The sequence below is a fragment of the Podarcis melisellensis genome (assembly GCF_964234715.1).
Source record: "Podarcis melisellensis genome assembly, chromosome: 10".
Classification (NCBI taxonomy): Eukaryota; Metazoa; Chordata; class Lepidosauria; order Squamata; family Lacertidae; genus Podarcis; species Podarcis melisellensis.
In genome coordinates, this window is record NC_138542.1 from 70763268 (window position 1) to 70781271 (window position 18004).

Genomic DNA, 18004 nt, shown 5'->3' on the forward strand with positions numbered 1-18004 from the left:
AGTTAAAACAAAAGCAACAAAACAACAGCCTGGCGCCTAAAGATTTGTAATGAAAGTGGCAGGTGTGCAGTCCTGGGGAGAGCATCCCTCAAACGGGGAGCCACTGCAGAGAAGGCCCTGTTCTTGTGTTGCCACCCTCCAGACTTCTCAAGGAGGAGGCACATGAAGAAGGGCCTCAGATGATGAACACAGAGTCCAGGTTGGTTTATATGAGGAAAGGCTGCCCCTTCCCCACTTAATAATAATAATAATAATAATAATAATAATAATAATAATAATAATAATAAATACCCCGCCCATCTGGCTGGGTTTCCCTAGCCACTCTGGGCGGCTTTCAACAAAGTATTAAAATACAGTGATCTGTTAAACATTAAAAGCTGTTAAAAACATAAACAGGGCTGCCTTCAGATGTCTTCTGCAAGTCTGGTAGTTTTTTTTCTCTTTGATATCTGATGTGAGGGCATTCCACAGGGTGGGCGCCACCACCGAGAAGGCCCTCTGCCTGGTTCCCTGTAACTTGGCTTCTCGCAGGAAGGGAACCACCAGAAGGCCCTCAGCACTGGATCTCAGTGACCGGGCAGAATGATGGGGGTGGAGACGCTCCTTCAGGTATACTGGACTGAGGTTGTTTTGGGCTTTAAAGGTCAGCACCAACACTTTGAATTGTGCTCGGAAACCTACTGGGAGCCGATGTAGGTCTTTCAGGACCGGTGTTATGTGGTCTCGGCGGCCACTCCCAGTCCCCAGTCTAGCTGTCGCATTCTGGATTAATTGCAGTTTCCGGGTCACCTTCAAAGGTAGCCCCACATAGTGCGCATTGCAGTAATCCAAGTGAGCGATAACTTCCCTTTATCTACAGACTCCCTTTATCTACAGACTCTGTTTTCTTCTACAGCTGCCGTCAGTGCATTGGCAAAGTTTGGGGCCCAGAATGAGAACCTCCTTCCCAGTGTCTTGGTGCTCTTGCAGAGGTGAGTTCAAAGTCAGGGAAGAGACTTTCAAAGCAGGTTCTTTCCTGTCCCTTGAGCATTGGGTTCCGTTGTGGCATCTTGGAAACAACCACATAAGGGGCTGTTTGCCCTCTTGGGCATCCGTCAGGGCTGAGCTGAATGGCGGTAGAAAGCAGGCTTCTTAATTCACTTTTGATTTTGATTTTTAAAAAAAACCAAATAAGCTGCCATACAGATAAATTTAGCTTTGCCGTAATATTGCAAAACATTATCCAGCTCTAGGTGGAAATTCGAAAAACTGGTAAGAAAAGGGAGGAGAAAACACTTCCATGTATAGGTGTAGAAAAAGGGGGTGGGATTCTTGCCGGATGTTTGGTAGGCTTGACTGTGGAGCCCCCCCCCCCAGTGTTTTAGCCACACCCACTTAGCAAGCCACTCCTCCAGCCTTCACCACGGCCTTTCTTCAAAATTACAAAGTAGAAAAAGGGAGTTGAGCTCTCGACCACCAAAGCTTGCCTTCCCACTCTCTTAGAACCTGTAATGCAGCTGTGATTCCTGAATTGCAAGGGGCTGGACTAGATGGGCTTTGGGGGTCCCTTCCAACTCTACAGTCCTATGACTCTTAAGTAAGGAGCAGGGTTCTCAGGGCTCTGCATGTGGACCTGGACCCAGGCCCCTCTCTCTTTTGTAAACAAGGACTACCTCAGCATCTGAGAACACACACTTAAAATAAAATTAAAAAATTCCTTCCAGTAGCACCTTAGAGACCAGCTAAGTTTGTTATTGGTATGAGCTTTCAGATACACTGAAACAGAAGTCACCAGACCCTTATACATAGTGAGAGGGTGGGGAGGGGTATTACTCAGAAGGGTGGTGGAAATGGTTGATTGGCTGATAGGTGTGGTAAATGTCGATGACTGTTAACGACTGCTGTTGGTCTTACAGGAAAAAGCAAGGGGTGAGATGGCTAAAATAGCTTTATTGTGTATAATGAGATAAGAATCCAATGTCTCTATTCAGACCAGGTCTCTCCATGGTTCTAAGTTTAGTAAAGGTAAAGGGACCCCTGACCATTAGGTCCAGTCGTGGACGACTCTGGGGTTGTGGCGCTCATCTCGCTTTACTGGCCGAGGGAGCCGGAGTACAGCTTCCGGGTCATGTGGCCAGCATGACTAAGCCGCTTCTGGCGAACCAGAGCAGCACATGGAAATACCATTTACCTTCCCGCCGGAGCAGTACCTATTTATCTACTTGCACTTCGTGGTTTCGAACTGCTAGGTTGGCAGGAGCGGGGACCGAGCAACGGGCACTCACCCCGTCACAGGGATTCGAACCACTGACCTTCTGATCGGCAAGTCCTAGGCTCTGTGGTTTAACCCACAGCGCCGCCCACGTCCCTTTAAGTTTGGTAATAAGTTGCAATTCAGCAACTTCTCTTCCCAGTCTATTTCTGAAATTCTTTTGTAATAAGACAGCTGCTTTGAAATCTTGTATAGAATGTCCTGGGAGATCGAAGTGTTCTCCTACTGGTTTCTCTGTCTTGTGATTCCTGATGTCTGGTAGTGGCCATCCCCCCTTCAGCAGCCTTCAAGGGCTTTCTCTCCTCTTTTGCCATGCAGGTGCATGATGGACAGCGACGACGAGGTCCGCGACCGAGCAACCTTCTACCTGAACGTGCTGCAGCAGAAGCAGCTGGCTCTGAATGCTGCATACATCTTTAACGGTTGGTGCCGGCTGGGAAGGGCGGAACTGCACCTGCAAGTCCTAAAAGAATGGGATGGGGGGAACAGGGGCCATTGGTTAAGAACTGGAGACCTTTGCAAGTTATCCAGGGAATTGCCACAACTAGGGGCTGCTCTGGACAATGGCTAAAGCTCTGGTGTTGGGTATGTCTATTGGCCCTTCCCCACCCTTGATGCTCCTGCCAGCAAATTGGGCCTCTGAGCACCACGTGATCCTTCCTTGAACACCTTTACCCCTCCCTCTTTGCAGGCCTGACCGTCTCCATTCCCGGCATGGAAAAGGCCCTGCACCAGTACACCCTGGAGCCCACAGAGAAGCCTTTTGACATGAGGTCCGTGCCTCTGGCCACTGCCCCCACCTTTGAGCAGAAAGCAGGTAATGGGGCAAAAACAGGCTTAAGGGGGGAGGTCTTCTGCTCCAGATGTGGAACCCCACTGTATTTTGTTGTTGTTGTTTAATTGTTTAGTTGTGTCCGACTCTTCGTGACTCCATGGACTAGAGCACACCAGGCACTCCTGTCTTCCACTGCTTCCCTCAGTTTGGTCAAACTCATGCTGGTAGCTTCAAGAACACTGTCCAACCATCTCATCCTCTGTCATCCCCTTCTCCTTGTGCCCTCCATCTTTCCCAACATCAGGGTCTTTTCCAGGGAGTCTTCTCTTCCCATGAGGTGGCCAAAGTCTTGGAGCCTCAGCTTCTGGATCTGTCCTTCCAGTGAGCACTCAGGGCTGATTTCCTTCAGAATGGAGAGGTTTGATCTTCTTGCAGTCCATGGGACTCTCAAGAGTCTCCTCCAGCACCATAATTCAAAAGCATCCATTCTTCGGCGATCAGCCTTCTTTATGGTCCAGCTCTCACTTCCATACATCACTACTGGGAAAACAATAGCTTTAACTATACAATGGTACACCCCAAGTTACAGACGCTTAAGGTTACAAACTCTGCTAACCACTGCCTTAACTGCGTGCAGTGCCCACCTGGGTTCCAAGTGGCATGATGGGGACATCCAAGAACAGCATCCTTGAGAGATGCTGTGAGCTTTCCACATCTTGAGTGTTTATTGGGTGCACTGCCAGAAGTTTGCTATATGTAGATGCATAATCTGACCACGGTTAATCTTGCGGAATACAGTGGTACCTTGGTTCTCGCACTCAATCCATTCTGGAAGTCTGTTCAGCTCTCAAAACATTCGCAAACCAAGGCGCGGCTTCTGATTGGCTGATTGGCCCCAGAAACAATGCCAAGAGTTGAAACGGATGTTTGGCTTCCGAAAAACACTTACTTCCGCGTTTGCGATGTTCAGGAGCTCATTTGTTCATCAACTAAGCCATTCGGGAACCAAGGTAGCACTGTAATGGTCTGTACAGGTTCTGATGATAATATTCTGTGCTGTTCCGTTAAGCACTTACGTACTGCCTTTCAAAGCCAAGCCATCGCAAAGCAGCTTATGAAAGGTAGTTTTTTGTGCAAATGGAGCTTCATGCACACAGCAGAGACTCTCTGCTGCAGCTCTTCTCCAGGCAGGATGGAGGGTTGCCTAAGTAATAATAATAATAATAATTAATAAAAATAATAAAAATAAAAATACCTTTATTTTCATTGTACAACTCAATCTCTTATCAAACAACACACCACCGCGCAAGTCAATTTCGCTGTTATTTTTCGTTCAACAGCTCATGGATAGAAGCTATTTTTTAGCCTGTTGGTACGGCTGCTTCCTCCCCTCTTTATGGCCTCTGAAGTGGCAGACAGAAGCAGGAACGGGTCTGGAGGGCTCTCCACCAGAGCTGTATCCAGTCACAATGGATACATACAATATATTTTCCATGTTCTTTTGGAGAAAGCTATCCTGTGTTAAAACACTGTGTGTTTTAAGCAATTTTAACCCAATTCCTGCCTGGAGCCTGTGGCAGGCACAGTTTGGAACTTTGTACATGCCATGGGTCTCGGGTAGATTTTTTGCATGTTGTGCCTGGAGTCGCCAGAGCGGCTCCCGGATGCCCACACGAGCCTGCAAAAGGCCTTCCCCGGTGCGTAGTAAAATAAGCTGCAGTGTGTGTGATAGGTAAAGGTAAAGGGACCCCTGACCATTAGGTCCAGTCGCGGACGACTCGGGTTGCGGCGCTCATCTCGCTTTACTGGCCAAGGGAGCTGGCGTGCGGCTTCCAGGTCATGTGACCAGCATGACTAAGCCGCTTCTGGCGAACCAGAGCAGCGCACGGAAATGCCGTTTACCTTCCCGCCGGAGCGGTACCTATTTATCTACTTGCACTTTGATGTGCTTTTGAACTGCTAGGTGGGTAGGAGCAGGGACCGAGCAACGGGAGCTCACCCCATCGTGGGGATTCAAACTGCCAACCTTCTGATCAGCAAGTCCTAGGCTCTGTGGTTTAACTCACAGCGCTACTCGCATCAGGACAATTTTTCTGGTCTGCAGTCATGCCAATGTGCTCACCCCTTGTGTTATGGATTTGTCTTGGACACTTTGGCTGGAAATTTTAATGGCTGTTTCTCATTTCAGAGATTGCCCTGGTGGCCAACAAGCCCGAAAAAATGGCTCCGTCGCGGCAGGACATATTCCAAGGTAATAAAAGACCCCAGAGCTGCCCTCTTAAAACTTGGAGAGCTACAGAAGGTTGTGTTTTAACTGCATTTGCCATGGCAGTTTGCAAGGGGGTGAGGGGAGAGAATGTGTTGTCTCCCTGTAGGCTGAGTCTGTTTCTTCCCCTTTAGAACAACTGGCTGCCATTCCCGAGTTCAAGAATTTGGGCCCTCTCTTCAAGTCATCCGATCCAGTGCAGCTGACCGAGGCCGAGACGGAGTATTTTGTCCGCTGCATCAAGCACGTCTTCTCAAATCACATCGTCTTCCAGGTACAAGAAGCCTCAGCGTTGTTGAAAGAGGCCACAGAGGATGCTAGGTGCAAGTTAAACCCCTTCCATTGCCACATGCCCTGGAAAGGAATTTTTGGTGCTTCTTTCTAATCTCAACCTTCTGTAGGCCACTGTAGTAGGAGTGCTGAACTCTGACTCAGAAGACCTTCAGTCACTTCCTTGCTCAGCTTGAAGCTCTTTCTGGCAGGCTTTGGGCAGTCATGCGCTCTCACTGTAATGTACCTCACGGGGTTTTTAGGGAGATTTTTAAAAGGATGTTACTGTTACGGAGGAAAACACGATTGGGCTTATGACGACAATGAGGATGCACTTCAGTCTGAGGTGACAAAAGATCCCTGACTCTGGAGCATAGCTGTCAACCGTTTCTTATTTGGCGGGAAACTCCCTTATCCCAGCACCATATCCCGCTGCTGTCCCTTATTGATGATGTCCCTTAAATTTCCTGGGTTTCATGCTCGCCCGCCTAGGGAGGGAAGCAGCGGCTCGGGGTCCTCAGCCGCAAGAGAGAGTGCGCGCGCAAGCTGCCGCGTTTCCGTCTCTCCCTTTTCCCCCTCAAGGGCGCATTGTGAGGAGACGGCTGTCGGCGGGCGGCCAGGCAGCCCCTCTTTTGCGAGACTTATGCTGCGCTGTCAGGGGAAGCTGGAGGCAGCAGTGATGGTGGCAGCTGAGGAGGCGGCCTGAGGGAGGAGGAAGAGGAGGGGCTGGGGAGGGACGCAGAAGGACGGCGCTTCAGCAGCCGCCACAGCACCGCAACCGCCTCATGCTGGGCTCCTGGGCAGCATGGGCGAGAGAGTCTCTTCCTCCCTCCCCCTTCTTGGGCGGGGAGGGAAGGGCCAGTGGAACTCCTTGCGCCAGGACGACGGCAGCCCCAACGTGCTGCTTAGCATCCCCTCCAACCAGTGCAGCATCTTAATGCAGTCATTTCCCCCTCTGCATCCCTTTCATAACTCTATTTTTATAAATCATTTGTCCATCCGTAGTTCAAATTTTTACTACAAGTTTTCTGTCAATCCTACCAATGTATGTACCTCTTTACAATAGCTTTTCAACTAAATTATAAACTTTCCCCCTTTTTAATAAAGAGGTCCTCTTCCTGTTTTCTAATTCTGCCTGTAAGCTTTGCCATCTGGACGTCGTTCATCAGTTTTGTCTGCCACTCTTCTTTGGTCAGAGTTGTAGACCTTAGGATCATCTAGTCCAACCCCTGCAAAACACAGTCAGTCGCAGCAAAAGCAGCATGGCTCCATCAGTGCTGGATTTCTGCATAAGCCAAGCAAAATCCCTTATTTTGGCTGCTGATCCCTTATTTTCGAGGCTGCTGGTTCCTTATTTTCAAATCTGTAAGTTGACAGCTATGCTTTGGAGTAGTTATCACAGAGGTCAGCAACCTTATCTGAGGATGGGCCGGTCAGCGTTCCATCGGTCAGAGGGTGGGTCGGAGGAGCGCCCATGCACACACACTATTTCCGGCACTCCTCTATCCCAGAAGTGCGCAAGAAATAGCGTGTGCACATGCGCACGGGCGCTTCTCCATCCCATATGTGTGCACACATGCTATTTCCAGCGCACATCTGGGTCGGAGGAGCGCCCGTGCACATGCGCACAGGCGCCATCAACCCAGAAGTCGGTCCCCGCGCCACACCAGTAAGAGCAGGGGGCGCCAAGGGCCAGTTAAACAAGCCTCTTGGGCCGCTACCGGCCCATGGGCCTTAGGTTGCCGACCCCTGAGGTTATCACTTCATGCCTTTGGACCACTGTGTCCGCTGTGGAGAAGGGCCAGGGCTCTTCTGAATGCATTTTCCCAGCAGGGCTGAGGCAGAACCCCTGCCCGAAATACTCAAAAGCAAGGGTCAGCCACTGTATTTATTGATTTATAAAAATATTTATAATATTTGTATCTTAAATTACTGTAATTTTTGCTCCATAAAACACACTTTTTTCCTCCTAAAAAGTAAGGGGAAATGTGTAGGCGTCTTATGGAGCGAATGCAAGCTGCACAGCTATTGCTAAAGCCAGCAAAGCGAGAGCGAGATCTGCGCAGCGCCTCTTGTTCTGCTGGCTTCCCAGCGAAGCGGGAGGAGGAACGGATGGGAGCTGTTACAGAGCCCCTTCCGTCCCTCATCCTGTTTTGCTGGAAAGCCAGCAGACCAAGAGGTGCTGCGCAGCTCTCACTCTTGCTCTGCTGGGTTGAGCAGAGCAGAGCAGCACCTCTTCAGCGAAGCGGGAGGAGGAATGGAAGGGAGCCCTTACGGAGCCCCTTCTGTTCCTCCTCCCGCTTTGCTGAAGAGGCGCTGTGCAGCTATTGCTGAAGCCAGCACAGCGAGAGCGAGAGCTTGCTCTGGCTTTTCAGGGAGGTGGGAGAAAGGACGGAGGGCAGCCCGTCAGTCCCTTCTCCCACCTCCCGGAAAAGCCAGCAAGAGCCACTCTATCTTTAAAGAGCAGCACCAAGCGAGCGTGTCTGCGGCTCTTGCTGGCTTTTCTTCTTTTCCTCCTCTAAAAACTAGATGCATCTTATGGTCAGGTGCATTTTATAGAGCAAAAAATACAGCACATCTCACAGCAGTTTATAACAATATACATCTGAACAATATACATTCCCTGTTTAGGGAAGCTTTTAATGTTTAATAGGTTATTGTATTTTAGTGTTTTGTTGGAAGCCACCCAGAGTGGCTGGGGAAACCCAGCCAGATGGGCAGGGTATAAATAATAAATTATTATTATTATTATTATATAAAAACGCAGACGATAAAAATACAAAAAATTAAATGCAAAATGAAATTAAAAGCAAACCTCAATAGATCATTGTGGTTGGGTGGGATGTACTTTTATAGAACCCTAGAATTGTAGAGTTGGTAGGGATTCCAAGGCCCCTTCCATGCAGGAATTATACTTGCCTGTGCAGGCCTGGCAGAACAGAAAAGTTTTCAGCAAGTGTTTAGAACATCTGCCTCCCCCAGATGTTTTGATCCACACTTCTGGCAAGCCAGCCCTGTGGCCATGCTTGCTCGGGCTGAAACATCTGGCGGGCATCAGATTGGAGAAGGTTGGTTTTGCATGAGCCCTGGAGAAAGGGCAGCAGAAGAGAAATCCAGGCTACAAGCAACCCTGTTTGCTTCTCCCCTCTCTCTCTAGTTCGACTGCACAAACACCCTCAACGACCAGTTACTGGAGAAGGTGACGGTGCAGATGGAGCCTTCCGACGCCTACGATGTGCTCCACTGCATCCCCGCTCCCATCCTCTCCTACAACCAGCCAGGCATGTGCTACACCCTTGTCCGGCTGCCCCTAGACGACCCCACGGCAGGTATGTTGCTTTTTCAGGTATGTTGCTTTTTACCCCCGGGATGTGCCTGGGTTTTAATTCCTCGGCTGTCTGTCCTCGGCATTTGCCACTCGGAGGCTGGGCTGTTTTCCTTCCCGGCTTCGGGTTTTGCTTGGAGCAGCTCTCCCTCTTAACGTGGACTCCTTTCTCTCTCTCTTTTTTTTTTTTAGAATAATATTTATTAAAGTTTTAGAGGTTACAAAAAGAAAGAATAGAAAACACCATATTAAACAAAAACAAAACAACACATCACAATAAGGAAAAAGTGGAAAAAAAGAAAAATAAAAAAACAGAAAAATAAAAACAATTAAAAAAGACAGCGAATCTTCCTAACTTATCTTTCATTTGCTTGTTTCCTTGACCTCCTCACACCTCCCTTTTTTGTATTCTAGTTTGGTTAGCTATTTCAGCAAATCCTTTCCATCTTTTCCAGTTTTTGTCCTGTAATTTATTTTAATGTAATGTAACTTTCCCTCCTTTCACCAATTAACAGTCTGTTTTTTTCTTAATCCTTTATACCATTTCTGCTAAAACCACATAACTTCATTCCAACATCCTTCTAACATTCCTTAATTTTACAATGTTTCTGTAAATAATCTTTGAATTTCTTCCAATCTTCTTCCACCGACTCTTCTCTCTGGTCTCGGATTCTGCCAGTCATTTCCGCCAGTTCCATGTAGTCCATCACTTTCATCTGCCATTCTTTCCTGGTGGGTAGATCTTGTGTCTTCCAGTACTTCGCAATAAGTATTCTTGCTGCTGTTGTAGCATACATAAAAAGGGTTCTATCCTTCTTTGGCACCAATTGGCTGACCATGCCCAGGAGAAAGGCCTCTGGTTTCTTCAGAAAGGTATATTTAAATACCTTTTTCATTTCATTATAGATCATCTCCCAGAAAGTCTTAATCCTTGGGCATGTCCACCAAAGGTGAAAGAATGTACCTTCAGTCTCTTTGCATTTCCAACATTTATTATCGGGCAAATGATAAATTTTTGCAAGCTTGACTGGTGTCATGTACCACCTGTAGATCATTTTCATTATAACGTGGACTCCTTTCTCCCTCGCCCCAGTCGCCTGCACTTTTAGCTGCACTATGAAGTTCACTGTGCGAGACTGCGACCCTCACACTGGGGTGCCGGACGAGGATGGCTACGACGACGAATATGTGGTAAGCGAGCCCAGGGCAAATGTTCTGTAGGAATTGCTGAACAGGAGGAGGAACAGGCTCATTTCCACCCTGGAGATTTGCATAAAAATCTGTCTTTGATGCCCCCGACTGTTTTTAAAATAAGAAAACACACACACAATAGTAGTCTGATTTTTAAGTGTATAATTGCACGCTGCTTTCACTCAGCAATGCAGAAAAGTGTATAAATGTGATCATTATCAGTGCTTTTTTTTCTTAAAAAATGTTTAGAGGTACTCTCATTTTGCCTCAAGAAAATCACCATTTTATAGTTCAAATCGGGAACAATACAGTAAATGGACAAAAATGCAAAGATTCACAAAATGTTTAGGGGTATGTGTACCCCTGTGTTCCCCCACAAAAAAGGACTGATGATGATGATGCCCTTCATCATACGATCTTAGGCGGTTCGCAAAATAAGATACAAGATAAAAACACAAATAATTAAAACAGCAGAACAATAATCCCCATTTCCCACTGGCTGTAGAATATTAATCAGCACTGTAGTTTGAGAGCACATTGGGATTTTATCTTTTCTGTCAAAATCCGGTCATTCTGAATAACCTGCATCTGTGGCCATTGAACACATATGGAGGCCAGAGTCAAAGAGTTCTCTTTGGACTCATCCCTGCCAGTCTTGCTCCCAACTTGGCCAGCCATTGCATGGCTTCCTCTTTTCCAGAGGAAGCAGATTTCATGCCAGTGGTAGGAGAGAGGAGGAGGAACACGTGGGGCAGGTGTGTAAGGAGCCCCTTCTTTGGCGACTTCGGGTTGCTGACACTAACCTTTCCGCCCCGATCTGGCCACAGTGATCCATGCAACGGTCACCTCCGGGCTTGACTACTGTAATTCGCTCTACGCGGGGCTGCCCTTGAAGCTGTCCCATAAACTCCAGCAGGTGCAGAATGCTGCAGCAAGGCTCCTCACGGGGTCCCTGCCATGGGCCCTAAGGGAGTCAGACTATCCTCCACCAGGGCCAGGACCTTTTCAGTGATGGCTCTGACCTGGTGGAATACTCTGTCCCATGAGACTAGGGCCCTGTAGGATTTAACCTCCTTCCGTCAGGCCTGTAAGACAGAGCTATTCCGCCTGGCCTTAATTTGAATTCAGCTTAATCTTTTATTTCCCTCCCCTCCCCCCTCCCCTTTTATGAAGATCACCCGCTCTGAGATCCCACAGCTAATTCTCTCCAGGCCTCCTTGCTGGCCCAAGTAGGATCAATTCAGCCAGCTAGCCCTGAGGATTATCTAATGCTTATTTCCCCTAAATTGACTTTTGAATTTTATTGTTATTCATGTTTTTATACTGTATTTTATGCTGCTTTTATAATCGTTTTAAATTTGTTGTTAGCCGCCCTAATCCCTGATTTTGAACCAGGAAAATATAAAATTACCAGGGTATGAACCAGGGTATAAATATTATTATTATTATTATTATTATTATTATTATTATTATTATTATTATTATCTTGAGAGCATTTCTCCACCCTGAGGACTAACCTCCCTTTCTCTGCCAGCTGGAAGACCTGGAGCTGACTCTCTCTGACCACCTCCAGAAGGTCTTGAAGCCCAATTTTGCAGCTGCCTGGGAGGAAGTTGGGGATGACTATGAGAAAGAAGAGACCTTCGCTCTCAGCACTATCAAAACCCTGGACGGTGAGATACGGCAGCTTTTCCCCAGACCTAAGATTGCATGTTTAAAACCAATTTTAGAAAAGAAACATTCCCAGGCTCCTGAGTGTCTTCTAAACAAGACAACTTTTTAGCTTCTGCTCCAAGAACAGGGTATACGGTCCTAGTACAGTGGTACCTCGGGTTAAGTACTTAATTCGTTCCAGAGCTCGAATTAACTTGAAACTGTTTTTAACCTGAAGCACCACTTTAGCTAATGTGGCCTCCTGCTGCCGCCGCGCCACCAGAGCACAATTTCTGTTCTCATCCTGAAGCAAAGTTCTTAACCTGAAGCACTATTTCTGGGTTAGCGGAGTCTGTAACCTGAAGCGTATGTAACCCGAGGTACACTGTCTATAAGATTCAAGAAAATGCAAGGCTGTTCTTTTAGCTGAGAGAACAAGAGGGTTATTCTAGATCAGACTTCCTCAACCTCGGCCCTCCAGATGTTTTGAGACTACAGTGGTACCTCGGGTTACAAACACTTCAGATTACAGACTCCACTAACCTGGAAGTAGTACCTTGGGTTAAGAACTTCAGGATGAGAACAGAAATTGCGCAGCAGCAGCAGTGGGAGGCCCCATTAGCGAAAGTGGTACCTCAGGTTAAGAACAGTTTCAGGTTAAGAACGGACCTCCGGAACGAATTAAGTTCTTAACCAGAGGTAAAGGGACCCTTGACCATTAGGTCCAGTCATGGCCGACTCTGGGGTTGCGGCGCTCATCTCGCTTTATTGGCCGAGGGAGCTGGCATACAGCTTCCAGGTCATGTGGCCAGCATGACTAAGCCACTTCTGGCGAACCAGAGCAGCGCACGGAAACGCCGTTTACCTTCCCACCGGAGCATTACCTATTTATCTACTTGCACTCTGGCGTGCTTTCGAACTGCTAGGTGGCAGGAGCAGGGACCGAGCAACGGGAGCTCACCCCATCGTGGGGATTCGAACCGCGACCTTCCGATCGGCAAGTCCTAGGCTCTGTGGTTTAATCCACAGCGCCACCCGCGTCCCATTAACCCGAGGTACCACTGTACAATTCCCATCATCCCTGACCACTGGTCCTGCTAGCTAGGGATCATGGGAGTTGTAGGCCAAGAATATCTGGAGGGCCGAGCAGGAGATCTAACTCAATGGCTGAGCACATGCCTTGTATGAAAAAGATCCCTGGTTCAATCCCCCGTCTCTCCCGCTAGGGCTGGGTGATACCCTCGCCTGAAGTCCTGGAGAGCTGCAGCCAGTCAGTATAGAGCAGGGTTTCCCAAACTTGGGTTTCCAGCAGTTTTTGGACTACAACTGCCATCATCCCTAGCGAGCAGGACCAGTGGCCAGGGATGATGGGAATTGTAGTCCGAAAACAGCTGGAGACCCAAGTTTGGGAAATCCTGGTGTAGACAGTGGTGAGCTAGATGGACAGTTACCTGACCCTTGTCTAAGACGGCTTCCTAGGATCCTGGGGTGACTAGCTGCTACTTTGAAAGATCCCCTTTGGATCTGACCACACAGCCGAGACAACGCAGGACTAACCCCAGGTCTTCTTGAATCTCCTCTGAATGCAGAAGCTGTCAGCAACATTGTGAAGTTCCTGGGCATGCAGCCGTGCGAGAGATCCGACAAAGTGCCCGAGAACAAGAATTCACACACGCTCTACCTGGCCGGTAAGAGTCAGCCGGGGGTGGGGGCGGTTCAGTGGTGTCTGGGCATTCTGTGGCTGAAATGGTGTCACCCCAAGAGAATTAATGGCACTGGAGTTGTCCCGTCCCAAGAACAGTAGCAGGGACCTTCTGTGAAGCACTTCTCTCAGGAACAGCATTCATTCTTATCCAGCGATAGGGCTGGAAGTGGCTTTAAAAGCTCCTCTCTGAGATCACGTCTGGCCAAATATTTGTCTAGTTGCACTGGCTCCCGGTGGAGTATCAAGTCAGGTTTAAGGTGCTGGTTTTGACCTTTAAAGCCCTTTGTGGCTTAGGGCCCTCGTATTTACAGGACCTCCTCTCCTGGTATGCCCTGCAGAGGACCTTAAGGTCCATGAATAATCATAGTTTAGAGGTCCCAGGCCCTAAGGAAGTCAGATTATCCTCCGCCAGGGCCTTTCCGGCCATAGCCGCAATCTGGTGGAATGCTCTGTCCCATGAGAGCAGGGCCCTGCAGGATTTAACTTCCTTCCACAGGGCCTGTAAGACAGAGCTATTCTGCCTGGCTTTCAATTTGAACTTAGCCTGATCTTTTATTCCCCTTCCTTTCCTCCCCCTCCTCTTTTTATGAAGATTACCCGCTCTGGGATCCCACAGTTAATTCTCCCCTGGTCTCCTCGCTGGCCCAAATAGGACTAATTTAGCCAGCTAGCCCTGGTGATCATCTAATGTTTATTGGATGGATTTCCCCCCTAAATTGATTGATTTTTGAATTCTGAATTTATTGTTATTCACGTTTTATACTGTATTTTATGCTGTTTTTTGTTGCACCAATTAAGTGTTTTAAATTTGTTGCTAGCCGTCCTGAGCCCGTTTCCTGAACCAGGAAGGGCAGGGTATAAATAAAAAATTATTATTATTATTATTATTATTATTATTATTATTATTATTATTATTGGCTGCTCTTTAAATACCTTCAGAACCAACAGCCCAAGGGTTATATAACTAGTTAGCATAGCTATTAGAGAAGCGCTTTGTTAAGTATTTTTGGCTGTGGGTTGTGAGTCAATTGCCTTGGTTTTTGTAGGCGCAGAAGAGATTTTTACCTTAAATGCAGAACCAGGTCTCAGAATCTGGTCGTAGTTACACAGTGCAGCATAGGAAACTGCTGTTATCTCAGCAGCTGTCTAGAAGAACTGTGCAACTTTTAAGAGTTGGCATCAGAATTTGCTTCTTTCCCACTTCCTTACTCCTTCTTTTAAAAAAGATAAGTTTGAGCTTAGAGGCAGGGACTATAAAGGAGATAAGGCATCTTTGACCATCTCAATGTAACTAGATTCCCAACCCTCACTGGCCTGGGGCAGATGCGAGACCAGGCATGTCTGGAAGGCAAGAAGTTCCCCATCCCTGCTCTGAATCACCCCCACAAAATCCCCTTCCTTCCTTGCCTGGACGATTGCAACTTGTTAGCATTTCTGCAAGAAAGGATGTGAGCAGGCTTGAGCCGTTGCGGCCGAGAGCCACCTCAGTGACTCACCTTGTCTGCCTCCAGGTGTGTACAGAGGCGGCTCGGATGTGCTGGTGAGGTCCAGGCTCGCTCTGGGAGATGGCGTGACTATGCAGGTGACTGTCCGGAGCACAGAAGAAACTCCCGTGGACGTCATCTTGGCTTCCGTCGGTTAAGAGTCTTGGCAGCTCATTCTGTGAGTCAACTCACCCTCTCGCCAACTCCTGCCTCAAAGGCACTCCCGGGACCTCTAGTCCTGCATGCCTCTTTCGTTTTCCCTCCTCTCGGTCAGCCGTTTTCTGTAGCAACTGGGGGTCCGGCAGCCCACCCTGCCTTTTCTTCCACACAACCGGAGTTGGGCGTTCAGCCCCCTTGCCCACAAACGCCCCCAGCTCCACCTCTGCATTCCTGTAATAAATTATTCTCTTTCTGTGCTGCCCGTAGAGGCAGAAAAGCTGTTAGAAGATCCTTTTTTTAAAAAAAGAAGAAAATCAACTTTTCTTGAATGGACTTTTATTAACAGAAAATAAACATGGGCTATCCCAACACTGTTGCATCTTTCCCCCCCAACTTGTGCTGTTTAATAAAATACATTCTGTAGTAATTGTCTGCCAAATACTGTCGTGTTTCATGTGCCCCTTTCACAGAGCAGCTTGCAAGGGATGGTAAACCCCGGATTGCAAGGGCCTTTTGAGAGCTGCTTCAGATCTCAGCACTACCAGAAAGGAGGGAGTAGCAGGACAACTAGGCTTACTCTTGTCCTGCTAACCTTTTGCCCAGTGTGCTCAGAGCAGTATATCAGCTTCACACCAACCCTGTGATGTAGGGCAGGCCAAGTGCAGATGGCCATCTGCCATGCCTTTTATCGCTTGCCAGATTTCTAGGTGGGCAAGGAAAAAGCTCCCCTCCCTTCTTGGCAGGGCACTGTAGATAACTAGTTTCCCACATGGTTGGTTCTGCGCGCAGGGTGGTAAATTATATGCCTTGATAATTTCCCAGTGCTGTAGTGCAGGGGGAGCCAGCGTGGCACTCCTGGAGCAGTTGGTACCTTCGCCGTCTTCCGCTGGCACCCATGAAGTCTCTGAGCCCCACAACACTGCCCCCTTGGTCATGGGCTGCTGACATACTTCTTTAAAGTACACAGAGCTCAAAGATGGAGTTGGAAAAGGCAACATTTCTTTCAGCACTCTGTACTTTTCAAGGTGCAGAGCAATTGTGATTACAGTAATACCATTCGCTTCAGGTTACATACGTTTCAAGTTACAGACTCCCATAAATAGTACCTCGAGTTAAGAACTTTGCTTCAGGATGAAAACAGAAATTGTGCAGCAGCGGTGCGGCAGGAGTGGGAGGCCCCATTAGCTAAAGTGGTGCTTCAGGTTAAGAGTGGACCTCCAGAACGAATTACCGTATTTTTTGCTCTATAAGATGCACCTAGTTTTTGGAGGAGGAAAACAAGAAAAAAAATATTCTGAATCCCAGAAGCCAGACCAGCAAGAGGGATCGCTGCGCAGCCTGTATTCGCTCCGTAAGACGCACACACATTTCCCCCTATTTTTTAGGAAGAAAAAGTATGTCTTTTAGAGCGAGAAATACGGTAAGTTCTTAACCCGAGGTACCACTCTATTCAGAATATCTTGTCCCTTTAGTCCAAAACACATCTGTAAATTAGATCCAATTTCTTTCTAAAAATACAGAAGAACTTCTGCTCACAATGGCTGCGTTGGAGGGTTGCTGATAAGCGGATTGCTTTACACTCAGCGCCTCCTACCTTCCGCCCTTCATATCGGGACAAGAGCCAGGTATCAGACGATCTGTGAGTGGAACATTACCCCCAACCCGGGGGGGTGGGAGTTGCAAGGACAATTACCCTCATTTGTCCTTGTTTATGGTCCGCAATTGGTCTCCGCTAGTGTGGGATCTGCCTCCATTGTGGCAGAAAGCACCGGAAGTCCTGACTTATACCCCCGGGAGAACCAAAATGTGTACAGGCATTTCCTCTTTCAGGGGGAGGAGGTCAAGAAGTGACCACAGGCAGTGGCACCCATGGTCATTTGCTTCAAAATTCAAACCTGCTCCAGGGCCTGAAAAGGTTGGCAACCCCTTCTCTAGAGTCTCCTGGTGAGTTTCATAGGTAAACAATGGTTTGAAGCTACACTGGGCACGTCCAAGCTCAGTGCGTTACCCTCTGCCTTAAAGGCCGTATGAATGAAATCTCCCTCTTGGCCCAGGTCCAAGTTGCTAGACTTGCTCTGCAAATGAGGTTCTAGAGCTGGCTCCAGCTGTCTGGATTTCCTTTCAAGTGGACCTTTTAGAGAAGGAAAATACGTCTGAAGCAGAAATGCCAGTTCAAAGCCATCTGGGTTTGAAAAGCTGTTTCTTTCAGCTGCTGTGTTACTGCAACAATTTCACAAAGTTGTACCATGGAAGAGTTTGGGCTGCCCCATTAGCAACAGACCAGATCCTTTATGTGCCTCTTCCTACTTAATTTCTGCCCCCTTTTCTGTAAGAGATGACAGCACTATTAAACCATGACTACTCAGAAGTGAATCCTACTGAATTCAACAGGTAAGTGATGTTAGGATTACAGCTTTAGTTCTTGTTTTTTTGCAACTTCAGAGCAAGCATTCCTTTAACAATCCGTTTTCTGCCTGGCAACTCTGCAGAGCAAATAAACTTTAAGATGGATTAATTTGGGCATCTTCCTGTGCAATGTTTTTTTTCCTTAATGAACTAAAAACAGGATTTGCCGTCACCAAGTGGGCATGAGAGTCAACCAGACAAGAGATTGCACATCAAGGATACCCAAGCCAGTGTTGCAAACGTTTTATAGAAATTGGCTGCTGCCACCACACTTTAAGCAGGCAGGCCGAAGATGAAACCCAAGAACTTCAGTGCACCCCTCCTTCAGTCAGCCCACAGTAACTTAACCGAAAAAAAGGAAAGTCCTTCACACAGCACATTTGTTAAACTATGGAGGTGGTAATGGTCGTCAACCTAGATGGCTTTAAGAGGACTGGACAAATTCATGGAGGACAGGGTTATCAATGGCTCCTAGCCAGGATGGCGCTCCTGTACCACCTCAGTTGGACACCAATATGC

At 47.7% G+C, this 18004-nt stretch overlaps 1 protein-coding gene across 1 annotated transcript in view; it reads left to right on the plus strand.

The window, feature by feature from the left end:
• Window positions 1-15506, plus strand: part of COPG2 (COPI coat complex subunit gamma 2) — a 36547-nt gene extending 21041 nt beyond the window's left edge. Inside the window, exons 15-24 of the mRNA XM_081926902.1 lie at window positions 896-971; window positions 2570-2673; window positions 2943-3068; window positions 5215-5277; window positions 5427-5566; window positions 8720-8891; window positions 9981-10078; window positions 11613-11751; window positions 13321-13419; window positions 14948-15506. Of these exons, the coding sequence (XP_081783028.1) occupies window positions 896-971; window positions 2570-2673; window positions 2943-3068; window positions 5215-5277; window positions 5427-5566; window positions 8720-8891; window positions 9981-10078; window positions 11613-11751; window positions 13321-13419; window positions 14948-15078 (1148 nt within the window). The 3' untranslated portion in view covers window positions 15079-15506. The remainder of the gene's footprint in view (window positions 1-895; window positions 972-2569; window positions 2674-2942; window positions 3069-5214; window positions 5278-5426; window positions 5567-8719; window positions 8892-9980; window positions 10079-11612; window positions 11752-13320; window positions 13420-14947) is intronic.
• The last annotated feature ends 2498 nt before the right edge of the window (window positions 15507-18004 follow it).